Source organism: Corvus moneduloides, chromosome 8, assembly GCF_009650955.1.
Source record: "Corvus moneduloides isolate bCorMon1 chromosome 8, bCorMon1.pri, whole genome shotgun sequence".
NCBI lineage: Eukaryota > Metazoa > Chordata > Aves > Passeriformes > Corvidae > Corvus > Corvus moneduloides.
The window spans coordinates 12,828,215-12,846,038 of record NC_045483.1 but is presented as its reverse complement, the minus strand read 5'-3'; the positions used below and the strand labels follow the sequence as shown (position 1 = coordinate 12,846,038).

At 44.0% G+C, this 17,824-nt stretch overlaps 1 protein-coding gene across 4 annotated transcripts in view; it reads left to right on the top strand.

Moving 5' to 3' along the window:
- Window positions 1-17,824, top strand: part of WBP1L (WW domain binding protein 1 like) — a 59,357-nt gene that overhangs the window by 38,556 nt on the left and 2,977 nt on the right. For 3 of the 4 annotated variants that reach the window (XM_032116452.1, XM_032116455.1, XM_032116453.1), the window contains 2 exons: window positions 6,076-6,178; window positions 16,870-17,031. In XM_032116452.1, the coding sequence (XP_031972343.1) occupies window positions 6,076-6,178; window positions 16,870-17,031 (265 nt within the window). The remainder of the gene's footprint in view (window positions 1-6,075; window positions 6,179-16,869; window positions 17,032-17,824) is intronic. The other variant, XM_032116454.1, reaches the window with a different exon arrangement.

The window sequence follows — 17,824 nt, the reverse complement described above, 5'->3', positions numbered from 1 at the left end:
AGTCTGATGTGTGAGATTGAGTAACAGCCAAGTGGGTACTAATAAATAGTGGATATCAAATAATTGCTTCTGACATATTTAATATATTGACAACCACTTCCATTCTGTTACTCAGAATGCTTAAAGAATATGTGTGGTTCAAATACTGACTGTGAGTTACTCAGAATACATACTTTAATATATTTTTCTGAAGATAGTGTCTCGTGCTTAGATCCATCTTGCTTGTTGTTATGGGTGTGACTGGGTACTGAGAGCAAGGGACTGCTGCCTGCAGGTAATGAGATTAGTGAAATAACTAGGTCAGGATTTTTATTTATTATTAAATAGATGCTTATTACCAAAGTCCTATGAGAGCTGTGAAACCAGAAGGTCTGGAGTGGTCACAAGTTAAGCCCAGGTCCTGTTAAAACCAGTTGTATCTTGCCCTTCAGCAGATGCCATTTTGGCAGTCTCTCTTCATCCTGTTGCTGGGCTTTTCTCTGAGTCCCTCTGTCTGCGTGCCTCTTATTCAGTCCTTTACTCACCCCTGTCATCCTGTTGTTATTCTCCATCTCTTCCAGTTAAAATAGTAATTTGCTGCATAGTGCCTTGACAAATGCTGTAGTGGAGTTTGGAAAAATTAGGGAATTAGAGTAGGTCTAAAAAACTGGCTATCCTAGGAAACATGAATAGCCTATAAATTGCTGTAAGTAAATGCAAGTCACATTTCCAAGTGTTTCCCAGGGTATTACCAGGGTTAGGATGAATGGATACTCTGGCAGAGGCGATATAAAGGTGCTCATATTTAGGGTAATGGAGGCTGGATTTCTGTGGAAAGAGGAGAGAGAGCAAAAAGCTAAAATGGTTATTAGATTTCGTGATACTGGCCACTGCTGGTTTTGGTTACCTGATTAATGCCAACTGAGGAGTCAACTTTTGTAGGTGGTTAGCTGCCAACTATGCACTTCTGAGCGTGGGCTGTGGTGTTTGTTGCTGCAGTTGCACATCTTAATTTTCAGCTTGGAAAACAGCCACGATAGCTTGGAATTTGCTCATCTTCGTCTTTCTCCCTTCTGACTTAGCAACAGCACGTGCCTAGGCTAACTGCTGACTTTTGAGAGTAGAAAACAGTGAAGTGCCTTGATCCTTTTACTGTGATGGAACTCCACTGTCAATCAGTTATTTCCCTTCATTTCCAGCATTGGCTTCAGATGCAATAAATCCTAACAGATTTACAGCTATTAAACCCAGCCGTTTACTAAGGAGGTCTGTTCCATCCTTCCTTGCAGTGAGGAGCAGCTCATTCAACCTACAGACCTTCATGAATGCCTCTTGTCTTGATTGTGCCCCAGATTTTGACCTTTAATTTGTCACATATACCTCCAGTAAACTGGAAGGTGAAGAGAATAATTGGCTTTTTTCCGTGGCACTGACATTACTGTTTACTGTGGTTTCAGATGTGACAACATACAGCACTGCCCTGAGTTCTCTTATATGTACCACTGCTGGATATTTTAAGGATTATTTGTAAAAGCACTTGACAGCAAAAGTGTGCTCCTGGCAGAGTTGTAGAGTTGCCAGTATGGTTGTGGGTTTATCACAAATGCCAAATATCAACAAGAAAATAAGCAAAAAAAGAATCCTATTTTTATTCAATGTTACTTTTTAAAGTTTTATGACATGTGAAAACTAATCCAAAATGCCGCATCTTAATACAAAGAGACTCAAAATGCACCAGATGAGGTCTTCCCAGCTCAGCTCCTTTTCATGACAGGGAGCCTGTACCACATGTGCCAAATGGTTTCTGTTGGACTGGGCTGGGAGGGAGCACAGGCTCCATGCACGCAGAGTGTTCTCCCAAAAGCTCCTGGCTTCTTGTGTGTCAGGGACTGAGTGATTCCAGTATCTCAGACCAGCTCCTAAGATGGTACCACGGAGGCAGTGATGCACATGCAGCCTAGGGTACATACTGATTTACAGGACAAAGTGAATCCCTTGGAATGACCTGGGAATCTCCTAGGCTTTGCAGGTGGGAGATAATGGATGGCATGTTGTGGCTTCTTAGTTGTGAAACAAGACTATTCTGCTCTAATGGAGTCGAATGCTCTTTGAGAGCAGACCCATGTCGATCCTGCTTAGTTAATCCTGCCTGGAGGCATCTGCAGTTAGCTGAACAAAGGCTGGTGGGGAGGGATGTGCTTGCTTGCCTGGACAACAAGAAAACAAGACTCCTTCAGCAGGGAAGCCCACTCTGGAATGTAATAGCCACTGGCTATTGGGGAAGAAAGTGCTTTTGGAAAGAAGCCCTCCCCCTTCCTTGTTTTCATAAGGCTACCTAAAAAAACCTCCAAAACCCTCTGTAATAGTTCAATAAAAACTCCATACTGCTAAGAACGATTAAAAATTACCATTACAAGTGCTGCTTGCAATGGAAATTAAACACAAAGGCAGGCCAGTAAAATATGGGCGCTCCAACTTTGCTTCCGTGAAAGTTTTTTCCTCCATATATTTTTTTCTTACCTATGAAATTACTCTTGCAGCCCTGTGCCTTGTGTCTATGTGTCTATAGCTCTTAGTGTGAGAGAGGAAATGGTATGCTTTCATAGCACCAGCACTTGGGCCATTGTTTCCGGGAGACATTTAGACTCTAGATAACTGTATTGCTGATATGCCTTGGGTAGTTAGTTTGGCAGCCTATGACACAAAGAATGCACGGGAGAAGGAAGTAGAAATAATAAAATGCTGCTGGTACGAAAAGTGCAGCCTGGGATTTAAACAGAAAGCGGAGCCAGATCAAAGAGCTTGGAAATAGGTAGAAATTTCGTAACAAAGAATGTCAGTCTCTGTCGTGGCCGGGATGGCTCTGTATAACCTTTTCCTTGACTTGCAGAAAAGGAGCAAACTGTACAGTGGCTCAGCTTTTCACAGAAATGAGTCTTGACTTAAAAGGGGAAAGGAGACTGAAACACTTGTTCCAAAGGGGTCACCTGTAACATACCCCAAAACAATGCTCTCCTTGTGCCGGAATCTTTCCCTAGTAGACTTTTATTTCTGAAGATCTGTTGCCTTTACCTTTTATCTCTTTCCCTGTGCCAGGCTGCGTAACCCAGTGTTGGAGGTAGCCATGCTCCGTGCAGTAGTTTGACCATGTGACCTGCTGGGATCCTTTCCAAACCGAATTATTCCTTGATTCTGTGAAACTGTTTGGAAACACGGGTGGCAGTTCTGAGCCTGACATGTGGCCCCCAAGACTGACAACTCCATGTTCCCAAAAGCCTATTGGGTGGCTGGGCTGGCAGAGGGCTGGAGAAAGGCTCCAAAATGAGCTGCTTGTACTTTGAGGAGCGTGACTGGTGGTCAGCACTGCAAGGACTTTAAAACCCCTGGCTGTTCTGAACTGTGGGAGCTGAAAGCCAACTATGAGACTATTTGAAAGTACAAGCACAGGTGCATTAGCAAGGAAGAACATTTTTCTTAGTCAGTGTGTAAAGAAGCTCTGGACAGTAAGATTTAAACTCTGCTCTAGATGGGAAGCAGGATGTTGCCTGAGACTTGATCTCCAGGAACAACCTGCAGAATATCACCATAGCTGCTCAGGATCCTCTGTTGAGCATGTACTGACACACCTGTTGGCCAGCTGGGTTGACAAGGAGCAACCCTGCACATAAGCATGTGTGGAAAGGTCATTTCAAGTATAATGAGGTTGGCAAGAGGGAGGCTGTAAGTTCAGCTAAAAAGATGGCGTGATGAAAGTCTCTGAAATCAGGACAGCTGCAAGTTTTTAAAGTGGGAAAAATATAGTTGAAGATGTGAAAAGTTGCTGCTGCCCAAAGACACTGATTTGTTCCTTATTGCTACTCTTTGAAGGAGGCAACACTTGAATGGATGAAATTTTTGGGAAGTAAACCAGAAGTGGTCAAGGATGGATTAAGTGTGGTGTTGCAGAGGAGATCATGAAATGGCACTGTGAGAATCTGGTTTTTCACCAGCTCCATGTGATTCATTTGCTGGTTCAACAGGTCACGTTGATCTTCATGTGTCACAACCACAAACCTCAGCCAGCTGTTCTCTGACTTGAGCATTATCATCAGGGTTGCAGTTTTGCAATGGCGTCTTAATTTCTCAATTCTCTTCCTATGAGAGCCAAAATGTATGCTGTTCATCAGTTACATTAGCTCTGCAAGGCCAACAAAAATGAGGAAAAATGTAAATAAACTAATAAGAACAGATAAGAGAATAGATGTGTCCTATTTCTAGTTCTTTTGCTGGCTAAAATTACAGTTTTTGGAATGAATAGTGTGCTTGAAGCAGAAAATGCTGTGCCTGCTCAGCAAGGTCTCCTAAAAGTTGCCACCAGCCTCTGCAGTTAGAGATGGAAACACCTCCTTGCTGTATAGGAAAATGGTGTTTCTACTGTTAACATGCAACATCTCAAGAACTAAATGTTTGCTTTAGCTGCCTGTAGTAGTTGGACTGGTCTGTCCAGCAAAATGTTCTTCTCTTCCTGAAAAATAGAGGCAGGTACCCCTCCAGCTTGTTGCCTCTGTAGGTGAGTTTTAAAGGTGCTTTTTAGAGCCTTTTGTGGAAGTCATTATATGCATGGAAGGAGGGGAAGCAGTACATCGTATGCTGTGTTGTGTTTGCTGAATTTTGCCCTCACTTGATCAAAACCCTTTCAAAAGTTGGTGTGAGTTCTTAGGAGAAAAGAAGCAATGAGGGATCTTTCCTGTTGAGTGTCAGGTGGCAGGAGGTTGTTCTGCTTTTAGAAGTTATGTTGCTGCTGTAATTTGGGTGCTCAGGTGAGAGACCTGTGTTGGGGCAGTGTGGCTCCATCTGGGGTGCTGCATGGTGGGGAAGTGCTGGTGTTCCTCCAGGTCCCCAAATATACTGAAAATTTAGTGCAGGACTCTTACGCATTGAAGCTGCTGCCTCACGTTACTTCTTCAGTGAGGTGGTTCGACGTTTGAAAAGCACTTGGTATTTTGCATATGTGGTGGCTCCATAGAGGTTTGTGGGAAGTGTGGCCGTGGTGCACTCACACAAAAGAGAAGAATGGTGCTGTTCAGCCAGTGTTGGGATCCACAGATGTGCATCCCTGTAGCCTACTGATGGGGTTTTATTGTTCTTTAGTGGGTCGGTACTTTCAAAATTATTTTTTTCAACACAGCTTTCAGTATAAGCCTACCCACATTTTCTTTTCCTTATAAGAAATTTCAGGTGAAAGAAAGTAAAAATAAAAGCTTTGTTACTGTGGTTTTAATTAAGATTTGTTTGTGTCTTAAACTCTGTATTGTTCTCTGAACTCCTAGGTTGCCCCAAAACCTATTAGAGGATGTACAAACCACAGCCTGTAAAATGCTTCTGTTTTCTTGTGTTTCGTACTTTTTCCCAGCCATGTTGTCAGACTAGCAGGAAAACATGGACTTCTGGGAAGTGGTGCACCATGTGGGGAACTGAGGCCTCACACCATAGACCTTTTCCATGTTAGGTGTCTTGAGAACCTGCTGGGTGATATGCTACAGCTGATTTGGCTCTGCTCCTGGACTACTTTGTTATTCCAGGAAGAAGTTTTACAGGAATGCTGATCTTACTTTAATAATATGAAGGAATCATTTTAGATTGGAATCTTGCAGGAACATATTGTAATTATCATTTAGATCTAAATGAATCCAAGCAGTCTTTTCTCAAATTACAATGTTCCCTTTATGAATGCTTTTCCTCTACTTGGCATTCAGCCCAAGTAATACAGTGATGTTGTGTACAATGTGGAACAAATGTCATCTCTTCTTTTAAGAGAATGCCTGGCTCCAAAATGTGGTAACTTTTAATGGAAAAGGAGAGGGATGATGAGACAACAGCGCTGACTAGATGCTAAAACAGTGTAACTCATGGGTTTGGAGATATGGATATGGGGATTTTCTTCTGAATGGTCCTTTGTGGTTTTTGGTGGTCCTTAGATGTCTTTTAACCTCCTTAGGTATTTTAGAGTTTCCAAAGACCATAACCTGTACTTCTCACATGCTTGCAGATCATTGAGTCAAACATTTCCAAAAGATACTGACAAAGCATCTTAAAAGTGTGTCTGTTTAATTTTAGGACAAGGAAACCTGCATGGGTGTCAACAATCAAAGTTACATATGTGAAACGGGCCACTGTTGTGGACAATCCCAGTGTTGCAACTACTACTATGAACTCTGGTGTAAGTCCTTCCGTTTTGTATGGCTTCCCTTCCTAATCTGCATGGCTCTCATACCTTACTACAGGTCTGGCTTGTGTCCCGTGGGGTTTTGTATTCAGCCCTTGTTGTGTGTTGCCATTGCATTTCACTGCAACACAATCTGGAGCTGATGTGATACACAAGGAAACAGGGTTGTCACAGTGGGTGCTTTCTCAGGAGTAATGGGTCATCTTGCCACTGTTGTTTGCTCTTCTCACTGATTTGGGTACTCAAGATAACATTATACAGGAGTGAGGAAACCAGCTTGAGGGAGAAATGCCATACACACAACACTAGAGCTTGACACACTCAAGCAGGGAATTAATTCAGTGTCTTTCATCTTGTTGGTTTAGTTCTTGGCAAGCACAACAGTTCAAATCTGGTATATTTTTTAAAAGATGTCCTTTCAAAGAGGAGGGCCAGGGTGCTTATTCTTTTCAGGAGTCACTGTGTTTGGAGTCCTTGCCTAGAGAGAGTCTTGGGTAAATCCTGTGGGTTTGCAGTGGCTGAATGCTGTGCTGTGAGAAACACACATTGCCCATTGCAACCCCTTTTATCTCCTCTTTGCCAAAATGTGGGATTTTAAAATACCAAAGTTTTCAGTGAATGGTTGAGTGACTGTACCTGCTGAGTCCCCTTAGACGGCAGCAGGCAGGTCAAAGCAGGTGGTCAGCAAAACCTGATAAAGATACATGGCAGAATGGAAAGTTGAAAGCATAAGAAAGTAATAAATGCTGAATTTTAAAAGAAAACTTCAGCTTGTTTGGTGTGATGGTGCCTTCTTTCTCAAGGAGGACCACAAAAGGTTGAACACTGATGTTGTGCTGTTGTACTGCCCTGAACCTAGGCTAGGAGGGCATCTCTGCTCCTGGAATTTGGAAATGTGGCACTCTGAACATTGTACCCCTACATTTGAGACTGGAGATACTTTCTTACCACACCCAGTGGTATCTTCTAGTTTTTATGCAACTGTGCTTTCTACTTAATCCCTCTGTTGTGCCCACAGTTTCACTTTCCCTAAGTAGCTTGTGTGTGGAAATGTGTTATACATACAAAGACTGTCACTTAACCTGGATCCAAGGACAAGAATAGCTTACACTTCATCCTTTACTCTAGAAACATGCTTTTACTTCTCAAATTAGCCAGTGAATGGAGGATGTGGTTATAAACTAAACAGGACTCTATAGTAAGCATCTTCAAGACACACTGTGCTCAGATTCCAGTGGCTGGCTGTGTCAAAATGGCAGGATTTTAATGTAGTGCAGACCTTTGCAGCAGACTTATTTTCCAAAATGTCCAAACAGTTCAAGAAACAATTCAGGACAGGGGGCCGGGAGGCAGCTCCATGGACTGTAGCAGGCTGAGAAACAGACATGAATATATTGGACTGCCTGGATCATACTGTAGCAGTCAGCAGCACAGGCAGGACCGATGACAGGAATTTGTTCAGACTAGAGGGGGATGGATGGACAGGGCAAAGTGGGGAAGGTCAAACCCGGATTTGAGTTTGTGTGGGTTGGAATGTAAAGGAAGATGCATGTGTGCAAGGGCTTACAAGCTCCATGGCAAGCAGGATCTAAATTGAGCAGCAGCGTGGAGTGCAGCTGCACACTGGGGCTGGTGGCATGGTCACCGTGTTTCTCCCATGGACATCTTGAAGGAGAGGCGTAGTTGAATTGCATACGAACAGTCTGGTCCAAGCAATAGCCCCCTGCCATTTTAATGGGATGGTTTAGCTGTCTTTGTGCTCTCAATATGGCACAGATTTTTATACTTGGCAGTGCCTGGTTGCATCATAAAAGTTCTTGGAAGATAAAACCAGATTTTGTTAGAAGGAGGCAGAATTTAAAGGCTTCTTTTTAGAGCAGGTGCCCACGTCACACTGAGATCATGGAATAAACGTGTTGGTCACACACACTGCTGGATGATTCCTCAGGAGAGACAGGTTTCTGTGTGTTCACATTCCTTCTGCGTCACGGAGACCATCGTGTGCCACACCAAGAGGAGGGGAATAATTCAAACATGAGACCTGTCTTCTAGGCTTTCTGCAAATTCAGGCAAACATCCAGCATTGATTTAAAATCAGTTCATGTTTTCAAAGCTTGCTTTGCCATTATGAGTGGTAGGAGAAAAGTTTCTTTTGGATGGGAAGGAGTCATATAGGGAGCAAGACCTTTAAAAGTAAGCCCATATTGTAGAGCTTGTGAGCTTAGCTGCTGCTCAGGAGTTGCAGAGTATCTTTTATCTTTGATAGGTACATATGGTGAGGCTCTCTGAAGGCCTTCAAGGTGAAAAGTGGTGATAGTAAATGTAAATAGTCTTAGTATGAGCAGTGGAGAGCAACAGCTTTACATGCTTGAGAATAGATTAGCTTTTTAAAAGTTAATAATAACTTCTGGTTAATGAACAGTTAACATAGCAGCACCTTTTAAGCATGGCTTCATGGTTGTTCTGTTTTCATTTTAACTTGTGTATGCATGTACTGAAGTAGCTTTTGAGAAGTTTTTGCTTCTCCCAACCTTCTCAGACCACTGGTACTTTTGTGTGCCTGAAAATAGACCTTCTTTGCTAGTCCTGTTGAATTAAATCCTGGACTTATTTACCACCACAGCTTTGTGGGAAGAAGAAGCAGAGGAGGGTGGCATTTGAAATGGAAAAGAAAACTGGTCTGTCTTTGCTGGACATGCTTTCTGAAACGTGATCCTGTTTTGTGGCCACTTGGAATTTTTCCTGTAAAAAGGACCTTTTTCCCTGTTTTGGAATTTGAGGGAAGTTTGTCTTTGAAAATGGCTGATCTCAGCAATTCTAGGCTTGTGGTGTTTTTAAACCAGTTGTTGCGGGCAATGGAGTAGGATGTAAAATCAAGGTATTATTTTGTTAAGGGGTGGAGTAGAGGAACGGAGAATATGATATGCCAAGCAGGTGGACAGCCCATGTTTAAAATTAGATAACAGCCCAGTTCAGATTCCCCACCCATCTCTTATTAAAAAAACCCCCAGTGCTGTGTTGCCAAATAATAAAACTATATACAGATTTATAGATAAAGGTCTAATAACTATGTAAAGGTCTAATTAGTTCTTAACTCAAGCTTGGTAGCTGGTACCATGGTGGGGGGAAAACTGCATTAAGTCTTTTAATTTTCTTGGAACATAATAATAAAAAATAAAATGGAAAAATTTACTTTACTGTTGCATTTCCTCACACAGGGAAAGATGTTTGGATGGTGGATGAGCTGGGTCAGCATTTTAATTGAACAATTTACTTGGGCTCCCCAGAGAATTCATGGTCCCCAAGGGGAAGAATCGCAGCAGCCACTGGATTTTGCTTCCTAGCAGTTTTTATTTGAGTCTCTGTGGTGTGATTGTGATTTGCTGGAGTTTTCAAATGTTGGCCTTTTCCCAGGCCTGACAGGTGTCTTATTGCTTAAACATTCCAAAATACCACTTTTCAAAATACAGGAGAGAAGGTAATCGAGGAATGTTCCTGTGTTTTGCACGTTAAGAAGTAAGGCTCAGAGGTTCTGGATTTTCCCAGGTTTAAGGGTATAATGTGGACTGAAAACTAAATCCAGATCTCCTGACATCCATCCTTGTGTCTCTCCTTGCCTTTGGAATCATTAAGTGATTCCAGAGGCTCTCAAGACAGCAAGCAAAGCTGTAGAAAGTATATTTCATTGTGTGGTTGGAAAAATAGTACACTGTGCCTCAGGAATCATGGAGCTTGGAAACAGGCAGCTGCTCACTGCTTGCAAAACGTTGTAGGATTTCAAAGTTTGAGGGCTTAGCTGGTCTTGGGTCATTTAGGTACTGCACAGCAACCCAGCATTGGCAGTGAGTAAGTGTTCATGTATTGCTTGTGCCTGTTTTGTTTCACTGTCTTTTTTAGCAGGGGTACTGAGCTCCTCTTTCTGAAAGAAAGAAAAGGAAAAAGATCTTGACTGTTTAGGTCCTAGTGGAAGGATTGTACAGGAAAAAATGTTCTGTTTGCAAGCAGCACAGTCAATGTTTTTGCTGATTTTGAACATTCTGCTCATCTCTGCACGCTTCCCCTTGGAATCACTAGACAGCTCTTTTCCCAAAAAGCGTGCTGCCAGAAAATTCTGGCAAGGATCCGGTTAGTTGCTAAAACTAAAGCAACTGCTGTACCACGTACATACTCCAGGAGGTCAGCTTTATATTAGGAATTCATGTCCAAGACTTTGCTGCAGTCTGCAAAACACTCAGTCAAACAATGCACCAGTCCCACATTTTCATCCTTACCCCGTGTTGTGTTATCCCACATCCTTTTCCAAAGACAGATTTTTGCTGTTCCTTGCCTTTCACCCAGCCTTCTGTGTGGTTGTACTTGCTTCTCTTTCCTGGGTGTCTCAAACTTTCCCTTCAGCTGTTCCTCCTCAGCTGTGCTGCAGCGATAACCCTGCTATGGCAAAGCCTCACCGACAGTATAGGGCAAACAACAGATGTCTCAACCACACAGAAACTCATAATAAATAGGGTCACTGAGGGAGTTATTTCCTGATTTCCTTGGACTTCTTGTAGCCTAATCCAGACAGCCAAATCACCTTACATTTGTTTTGGTCTGGCTCAGTAAAATTCCCAGATCCAAAGCAGAAGGCAAGCTGTCTGGCATAGCCTGGCTGTGCAGATACTGACTTTTGACCCGTGTGGCTGCTTTCAGCTGAGTTGTGTTAAACAGCATGGAAAGGCAAGAGAACTTCCTGATGCTGTTTCACCCCCTGCCCTACGTACCTCCAACTCAGCTTCTCACCAGCTACCCAGATCTGTTGTTCCCAGACGTTCAGGACATGGTCTCAGCTGGATGTTCCACTCTGGTCTCTGTTAGACTATTGTTCAACATGCATTTTTACCAACACAGATCTCTTGGGAGGAACTGGACTTAGAAATGTCTCATCTGGAGCATGGGAATAATTGCCCTTGCAAGGCTCCCTCCCTAGGAGAGAGGCATAAAAAGTGTCTGCAGATTTACTGCCTCAAGTTGTCTTTCGCTGCAAGATAGGCAAAGGTTTTTTCTGAAACTTGTGTTTTTCCATCTTACCTCATTGCAGTGGGTGTACCATATATAGTGGACACTATTTGGAAAACTAGAAACCAGTTGCAGTTAACTTTTGCATCTTCTTTTGTTACCAGTGTGGGAGCAAGCACGCAGGAGTTGGAGATGTCTTCAGCTTTTTTCTTTTGCCATTGTACTCTACAAATATTCAGTAACTTTTTCCTGCGTGAGGTCAGGCTGGGACTGCAGTTCTAATTACTTAAACTAACATAAAACTGTCACTGAAGGTCACAGTCTTTTTCTTGCTGCTGCTGCTGTGTTTGCCAAACGAGTTTCAACCTGTTCTGGTTCCCTCAAACCAGTTCAAACCACAGTTGCGCACAACTTTGTGCTGGCACAAGAAGAGGTGGAGGAAGCAGCGGGAGGTATGGTTGAGACAGGCAGGAGAGGATCGCGTCATTCAGCGGCTTCTTTTAGTCCTTCTTAAAATGTTCATGGGCCTATGGCCTGGATCCTTCACCTGGCATTCTTGAGCAGCAGTGTTGGCTCATGCAGGCTCATGCCTGCAGTGGCAGGAGACAATGTGACCTCTCTGTCAAAGGGCACGATTAAACCCAAGGGCATCCAGGTTGTGGTACCAAGTAAATTTCTCTTCCCTTTTTCATTAAAGTGTTGGCCCTGTGGAAGACAATTTTTTTCCAGCCATGACTGACTGTGAGGCCATCATTTGGGACACTTTTTAGTCAGTGAAAGTGTCCCACTTCTCCTGTTCAGAACCAGCTCTCATGGAGCCAAAGCTATTACCCAGATGCTTGTCAGGCAGACCCAAAGGCACTTTGCAGTATGTTTTGGCTTGCTTTTAGGGGATTTCCTGCCAACAGAGCCATGGCATTTGCCCAAGTTTACCATGAACTTGGGGGCAAATTTCTCTGTTCGTACGCTTGGAACGCTCCAGAAAACATTTTCCATTTTGCACAGGATAAAAGGAGCTTCCCTCAGCGGCATTGTTGATGGCAACATCCCAGGCAACAAATACAGTACAGCATCAAAGCAAACATCACTCCCTCCTTTTCCATGGGAAGGAGTGCTCTGGTTTTTTAATTCTTAAACTGTTTTATTCTTACTTATTTTGAAGTTTGAGCAAAACTATGGTCGGTGTCCTAGAAAGCTTGAAGCTTTAAGCATGTTCTTTCACAGCTGGTAGGAAGCATCTCTGGTGCATGGCCATGTGATGGGGCTCCCTTTCCCAAGAATGCTGTTAATGTAGCAGCCTTCTCTTTCTTCAGTATTACCTCTGGCTATGAGAGATGGCTTTCATGGGAGCTAATTCTGTTCCCAGATGTTTCTGCAGCTCCCATTCTGACTTCCTGAGCTTGGTGCTTGTGTCAGGCTTACAGCTCTGAGACTGTCAGATGCTGGGTAAGAGATTGGTGCTGCTTGCTTTACTTTCATGAAAGGTTTTGGTGCTCTGGCAGGGAAATCTCTTGGCAATAATCAACTCCTTGGCTGTGTCTGTTTCACCTTTGCTTGCATCATTATCCACCTATAGGCATCACCAGTGAATTTAACAAAAAATACAGCAGTGTTTCTCGGGACTCACTCGTTTTTGGGCTGGAGAGTGTTGCAACTTCTGACTCTTCCATAAACCAAGAGCAAGACTGAAATCGCTTTCAAGTCTAGTCTCCTGGTTCCTGTTTTGCTCCAGATAGGTACTTTACTTCTGCTCAGGCTGTCCATCAGAAGTTGTATTTCCAAAGTCACTGTTTGTTTTTTATCTGTCGTGTTGTCCTTCGGCTGCCCCAAGCTTTTGTTCCCAGTGGTCACTGCCAGGTGGCTGTGGAAAATACCCTCAAATCAGACATTTAATGGCAAATTTGGCTCAGGATGTGTCTCCCAACCTTTTTTCCTTTCCAGTGACTGCAGCAGTAGCTCAACACAATGCTGCTGAAAAGCACCTCGTATCCCTTTGGGAAGAAGGTACATCTTGAAGAGCATGAGGAAGGCTTTTGGCAACAGTGAAGGCTTTTGACGACATGGAAGACAACCAGAAGCTCAGTTTTACTTGGTTTTTAGAGGCTTTTTTGTGCCAAACATCAGTTGCCTCTGTACATTTTACCCATTTTCAGCACAAGGCAGAGTTGGTACCTGTTTTTACCCTGAAGGAGGTGTTAGCATGTGCTGCTGCTGTGCCCCTGCCTTTCCTGCTCGTGTAGTGTTGTCTTTGGGTGATTTGCAGCTCCCCTCCTGCCAAACGAGCACAGGCCAGTGGTCTGCTTGGCTCACCTCCCTGCTGCTGGTTTGAAGCCAAGCCTCACCAGGTGTACAAATGCACAGCTCAGCCATGAACATCTTCACTGTTCACTCTATACTTTTAGACATAATATTTACAATTGCACTTGGCCTTGGAGCATAGCTTTATTCCAAATAAATGACCGTACTATATATTTGCTAGGCTTTTGCAGTTTTTCTGCAGCCAAAGCTGCAGCTGTGCCCAAACTCCTGGCAAGGGAGTGTTGTAGAGCCTTTTATGGAGGCCCTGAACTCCCAGCACCATGCTGGGCTTGCAACCAGAGCTGTGCCCAGTCCTTCTCCCAGCACTGGCACCTCTGCCCAAGTGACAGCCAGGGAGCCCCTCGTGTGCCTCAGCTCCCATGGTTGTCCCATCCCCTTGCTTCCAATGCACTGGGGGCCTTCCTGTGGTGCAGATGTGCTGTTGGGTGACAAGGTGGGGACACAGCCATTAAAGAGGATGCCAGAAGCCAGGCCAGCAAATGACCGTGGTGGGCACACGCTGCTCATCTCCTGCGATCATCCAGGCAAGTCCTCCAGGCTCAAGCTGAGTCAGGGGTTGAGTAATTCCTAGAAGCTCTAGGAAGTGTCAGTGGTTAATGAAGCCAGGCAATAATGTGGTATTAGCGGGTTCTTTTTCTGGAAGTTCTTATGAAAAACAACAGACCTCATCCACTCGCGTTTGTGAGCGTGCACAGACCCTTTGCACGAGAATGAAGGTGGTGTTCCTGGCACCGAGGCCAAATTGCAATCCACTGAATTATGGTGTGTTTACTTAAATGCCACCTGTGGTTTCAGTAGGATCCAACATTAATTTATTATCCTAAGATGTTGTATGTTGTTACTGCATGTTGTTAACAGTGTTGCCACACCTCTTCCCAGGAATGGCTGCGCTTACTCTGACCCCTACTCTGAGCTTGTGCATTGGTTTGTGTGCAAAGCACTTTGGGATTCTTTTTTGGAACGGGTAGAGAAGTTTTCTAAAGAAATACTTTTTTAATCTTCTGGATGCAGGCTTGGGTGGGAGCAGTTATTCCCTGCAGAAATATTTGGCTGCTACAGCTGAGATTGCTTAACAGTGGCAGTTCTCCAGGACGTCTTAACTAACTAAGTGCTGCTTGCTACCATTGTATCTGGACTCCTTGGGAAAGGACATGATCAAATGTGTTAAAAAGCATCTGTTTTCATAACTGTAGCTAAAATCCCTGGATAGCTGGGTGTAATTTTCCATTGTTATTGAACTCATGATCACTGCTCTTCGAAAATAAGGAGTACTTAGAAGATGAACTGCAGGCCTGCCTCTGTGCATGGTGGCATGCTGTGCCAATGACCTGCTTTTGATGAGTGCATTCTTGCTTCCTCAGCAAGCAAGAGCCAAGGGACCGTCTCTTAGCGAGAAATACAGTGTTTTTATTGGTGAGAGTCTTCAAACTGTGAGACAGCTGAAGTATTGTATTTGTATACCAAGATTTTGGTAGTGGTAGAGGCTACAGAAATGGTTGCAAATGTTTGGCTTTGGAGCGAAGGGTGGACTGGACCAATCCTTTTTGTTTATATAAAAAAGCTTTTTTTAGAAACAGGGTATTTGGAGCGCAGTGGCCACATTCTCATTTTGGTTTGGGAAGTGCAAAGAGCATCTTGAATACTTTGTCATTTGCTTCTCTGGAGTGAAGATCACAGTCTCCTCTCTGGTCGTCTTGGTACAGCTGAGTGGGCTGGCAAGAGAAACTACCCCAGAACCTTCATTTCCAGCCAAGAAAAAAAAGGAGGGGGGGGGAATATGTAACACCTTCGTTTGATGGCAGGTTTTGATAAGTTTGATGGTAAGGCAGGTTCCAGTTGATTAGGGAAATAGATTGCACAAGACAGAGAGAAATTTTAGTTTGTTGTGCCAAAATACATGAGGAATTCAGGTTACAACACAGGGAGGTGAAAGTCCCCACTCAGAATGCTCAGAGACACGATATGGCATGATGCAGTTCACCTACAAACAGCCCAGTGCAGGTCTGTGAGATGGGTGATAGGGATCCATTGCACTTTGTCCTGAGCCAGAGCAATACTGCTTTCATTCTTCAAATTCCTAAACTTTCATTCTTCAAATTCCTAAACTGTTCACCTTTCCCCACCTAGCAGAGAAAACATTTGCAAACACAGCAGGGGATGCTGGAACCATCAAGGTATTGTGAAGGTGTGACTAGAGGTTTTTAGTGGGGAGAGAAGAGCAGTTTGATACCACAGGATAGCCTGGCCTTCCTGAAAATGGGCTGTAGCATTAGGAATCTCCATTTTGACTGTTTGGGATAGTGAAGAGTGGCAGAGGTGTTACAGAAAGAAAAACAGTGTTGTGATCTCTAGTGAGGAGTGGCTGCCACGACTATGTGTTTCTAAAGGAAGAGCTCTCCCACTATCTTCAGATGCAAAAACTGAGCTTAAAGAAGATAGAGCTTACAGACACTGGGGGGCAGGTCAAGCTATGGGCTGCAGTTGCAGGAGACAAAAGCCTAATCTGGAGTGAATGTTCCAGCTTTTTGAAGTGTGTCTCGGAAACATTTTGTAGTGCATGTAAGTGAGAAATTCATGGAAAGGAAGAGTTATTCCACATGTCCGAGGGTGTGAGTAAAATTCAGGAAGTGGTCTTCTAAAATTCCTTTTAAGGAGCAGTGTACATATGGTACAACTGTGCACAGAAACCAGCCATGACCACAAACAGAGCAGAAGTTAGGTTTCTTGAGGATTCAGAGAGGGAGGCTAGTTTAATTTAATTTTGGGTAATTTAAGACATTGAGTACAAAAATAAGTTTTAAAAATATTTTGAGACATTTATGAAAAAAGAGTATGTTTTTGTTAAACATAACAATGAAGGATTTGGGCTGGAAATTAAAGAGCAGTGCAAACAAAAGCAAAACATAGTGCTTGGGGTTTTTCTCTTCTTCTGTGGTCAGTCTGCAGAGTGTCTTTTGTGTCTTGATTGTTATTTTCAAACCAAAGTGGCTGTGGGAGGCAAGTTCAATGCTATTCACAGCTCTGCTCATTTTTGGCTGGAAGAAATGGTAACCAAAGGGTAGGAGCAATGGAGGGGGGGAGCCCTGTCTCCATATTTTGTTCTTCTCCAGAGTTGTACCTATTGAACATGATCTACACTGTACTAGAGTGTGTTCAGTGTTGTCCAATTCTGGCAAGGCTGTTGGAGTAGCCGTGTCCCACACAGGCAGGAAGGTCCATGTTGAAGCCTCCTGGCCTAACACATATTTCTGCCTTTAGAGCAGTGCAGGTTCAGGTCCAGGCTTTCAGATGATCTCCATTGGCTTCTTGGGGCTTCCTGGGTTTGGATGCAGCTCTCATACAATGGCTAACACTTGCTCTCCCCGCTGCAGGGTTTTGGCTGGTGTGGACCATCATCATCATACTCAGCTGCTGTTGTGTTTGCCATCACCGCCGCACCAAGCACCGCCTCCAGGCCCAGCAGCGGCAGCACGAGATCAACCTGATCGCTTACCGGGAGGCCCATAACTACTCAGCCCTGCCCTTTTATTTCCGTATGTACCTCACTCTGCTTTGCCTGGAGACCGTGGGGAGCATGGCAGCAGCGAGTTTCCTGTGTTGGGTGGAAGGAGGGAGCAGTAGCTGGACTCAGCAAGAGGCAAAGCTGCCCCATGGCATTTAGAGATGAGGTGGTGTTGGATGCATTTGAACCCCCTTGAGTCTGGAGTTGAACCACACCAACTTACAGCACCTTTGCACCCACCCCTGAGAGTGTGGTGATTCCCTGGGTGTTTTTCTGCAAAGGTTCTTGAAATACCTTTCAAGACTTTGTGGATGTTCCTCGTTTCCAGCCCAGACTTGCTGCTGGTGGGACCGAGATGCGGGAAGTGGCTTCATAAAATTCGGTCACACAGAGTGGGAGAAAGTGGAGTCTCAGCAGAAACTGTGCTGGCTCCCACCCTGTGCTGTGGTTCCCAGGCCATACTGCTGGTGAGCAGCCCTAGGACTCTGCGTGAAGGAGCTGTTGCCCACAACGCAGGGAAAGTACAATCACTTGGTGCTCTCCTTGTGTTCTGCTACACTGTGCTAGAACAGCAAGTCTCCTTCTGACTGGAGGTACCACAGCTGAATTTCCTCTGACAGACTGTTGAATTGCATGTATGAACTTGCTTTTCTTGTTAAACTCTGGCAGTCACCTCAGAAATCATCCCCAACAGCCTTTTCCTCCCCAGCCCCAGGGATATGCAATTGCACATGGAAAATTGCAGTGCTATCCTTAAATGTTTCCAGTGTTTAAGTACATTCTGTCTGTATAGACTATTTTGTTGCCTCTTAAGAAATAAACAA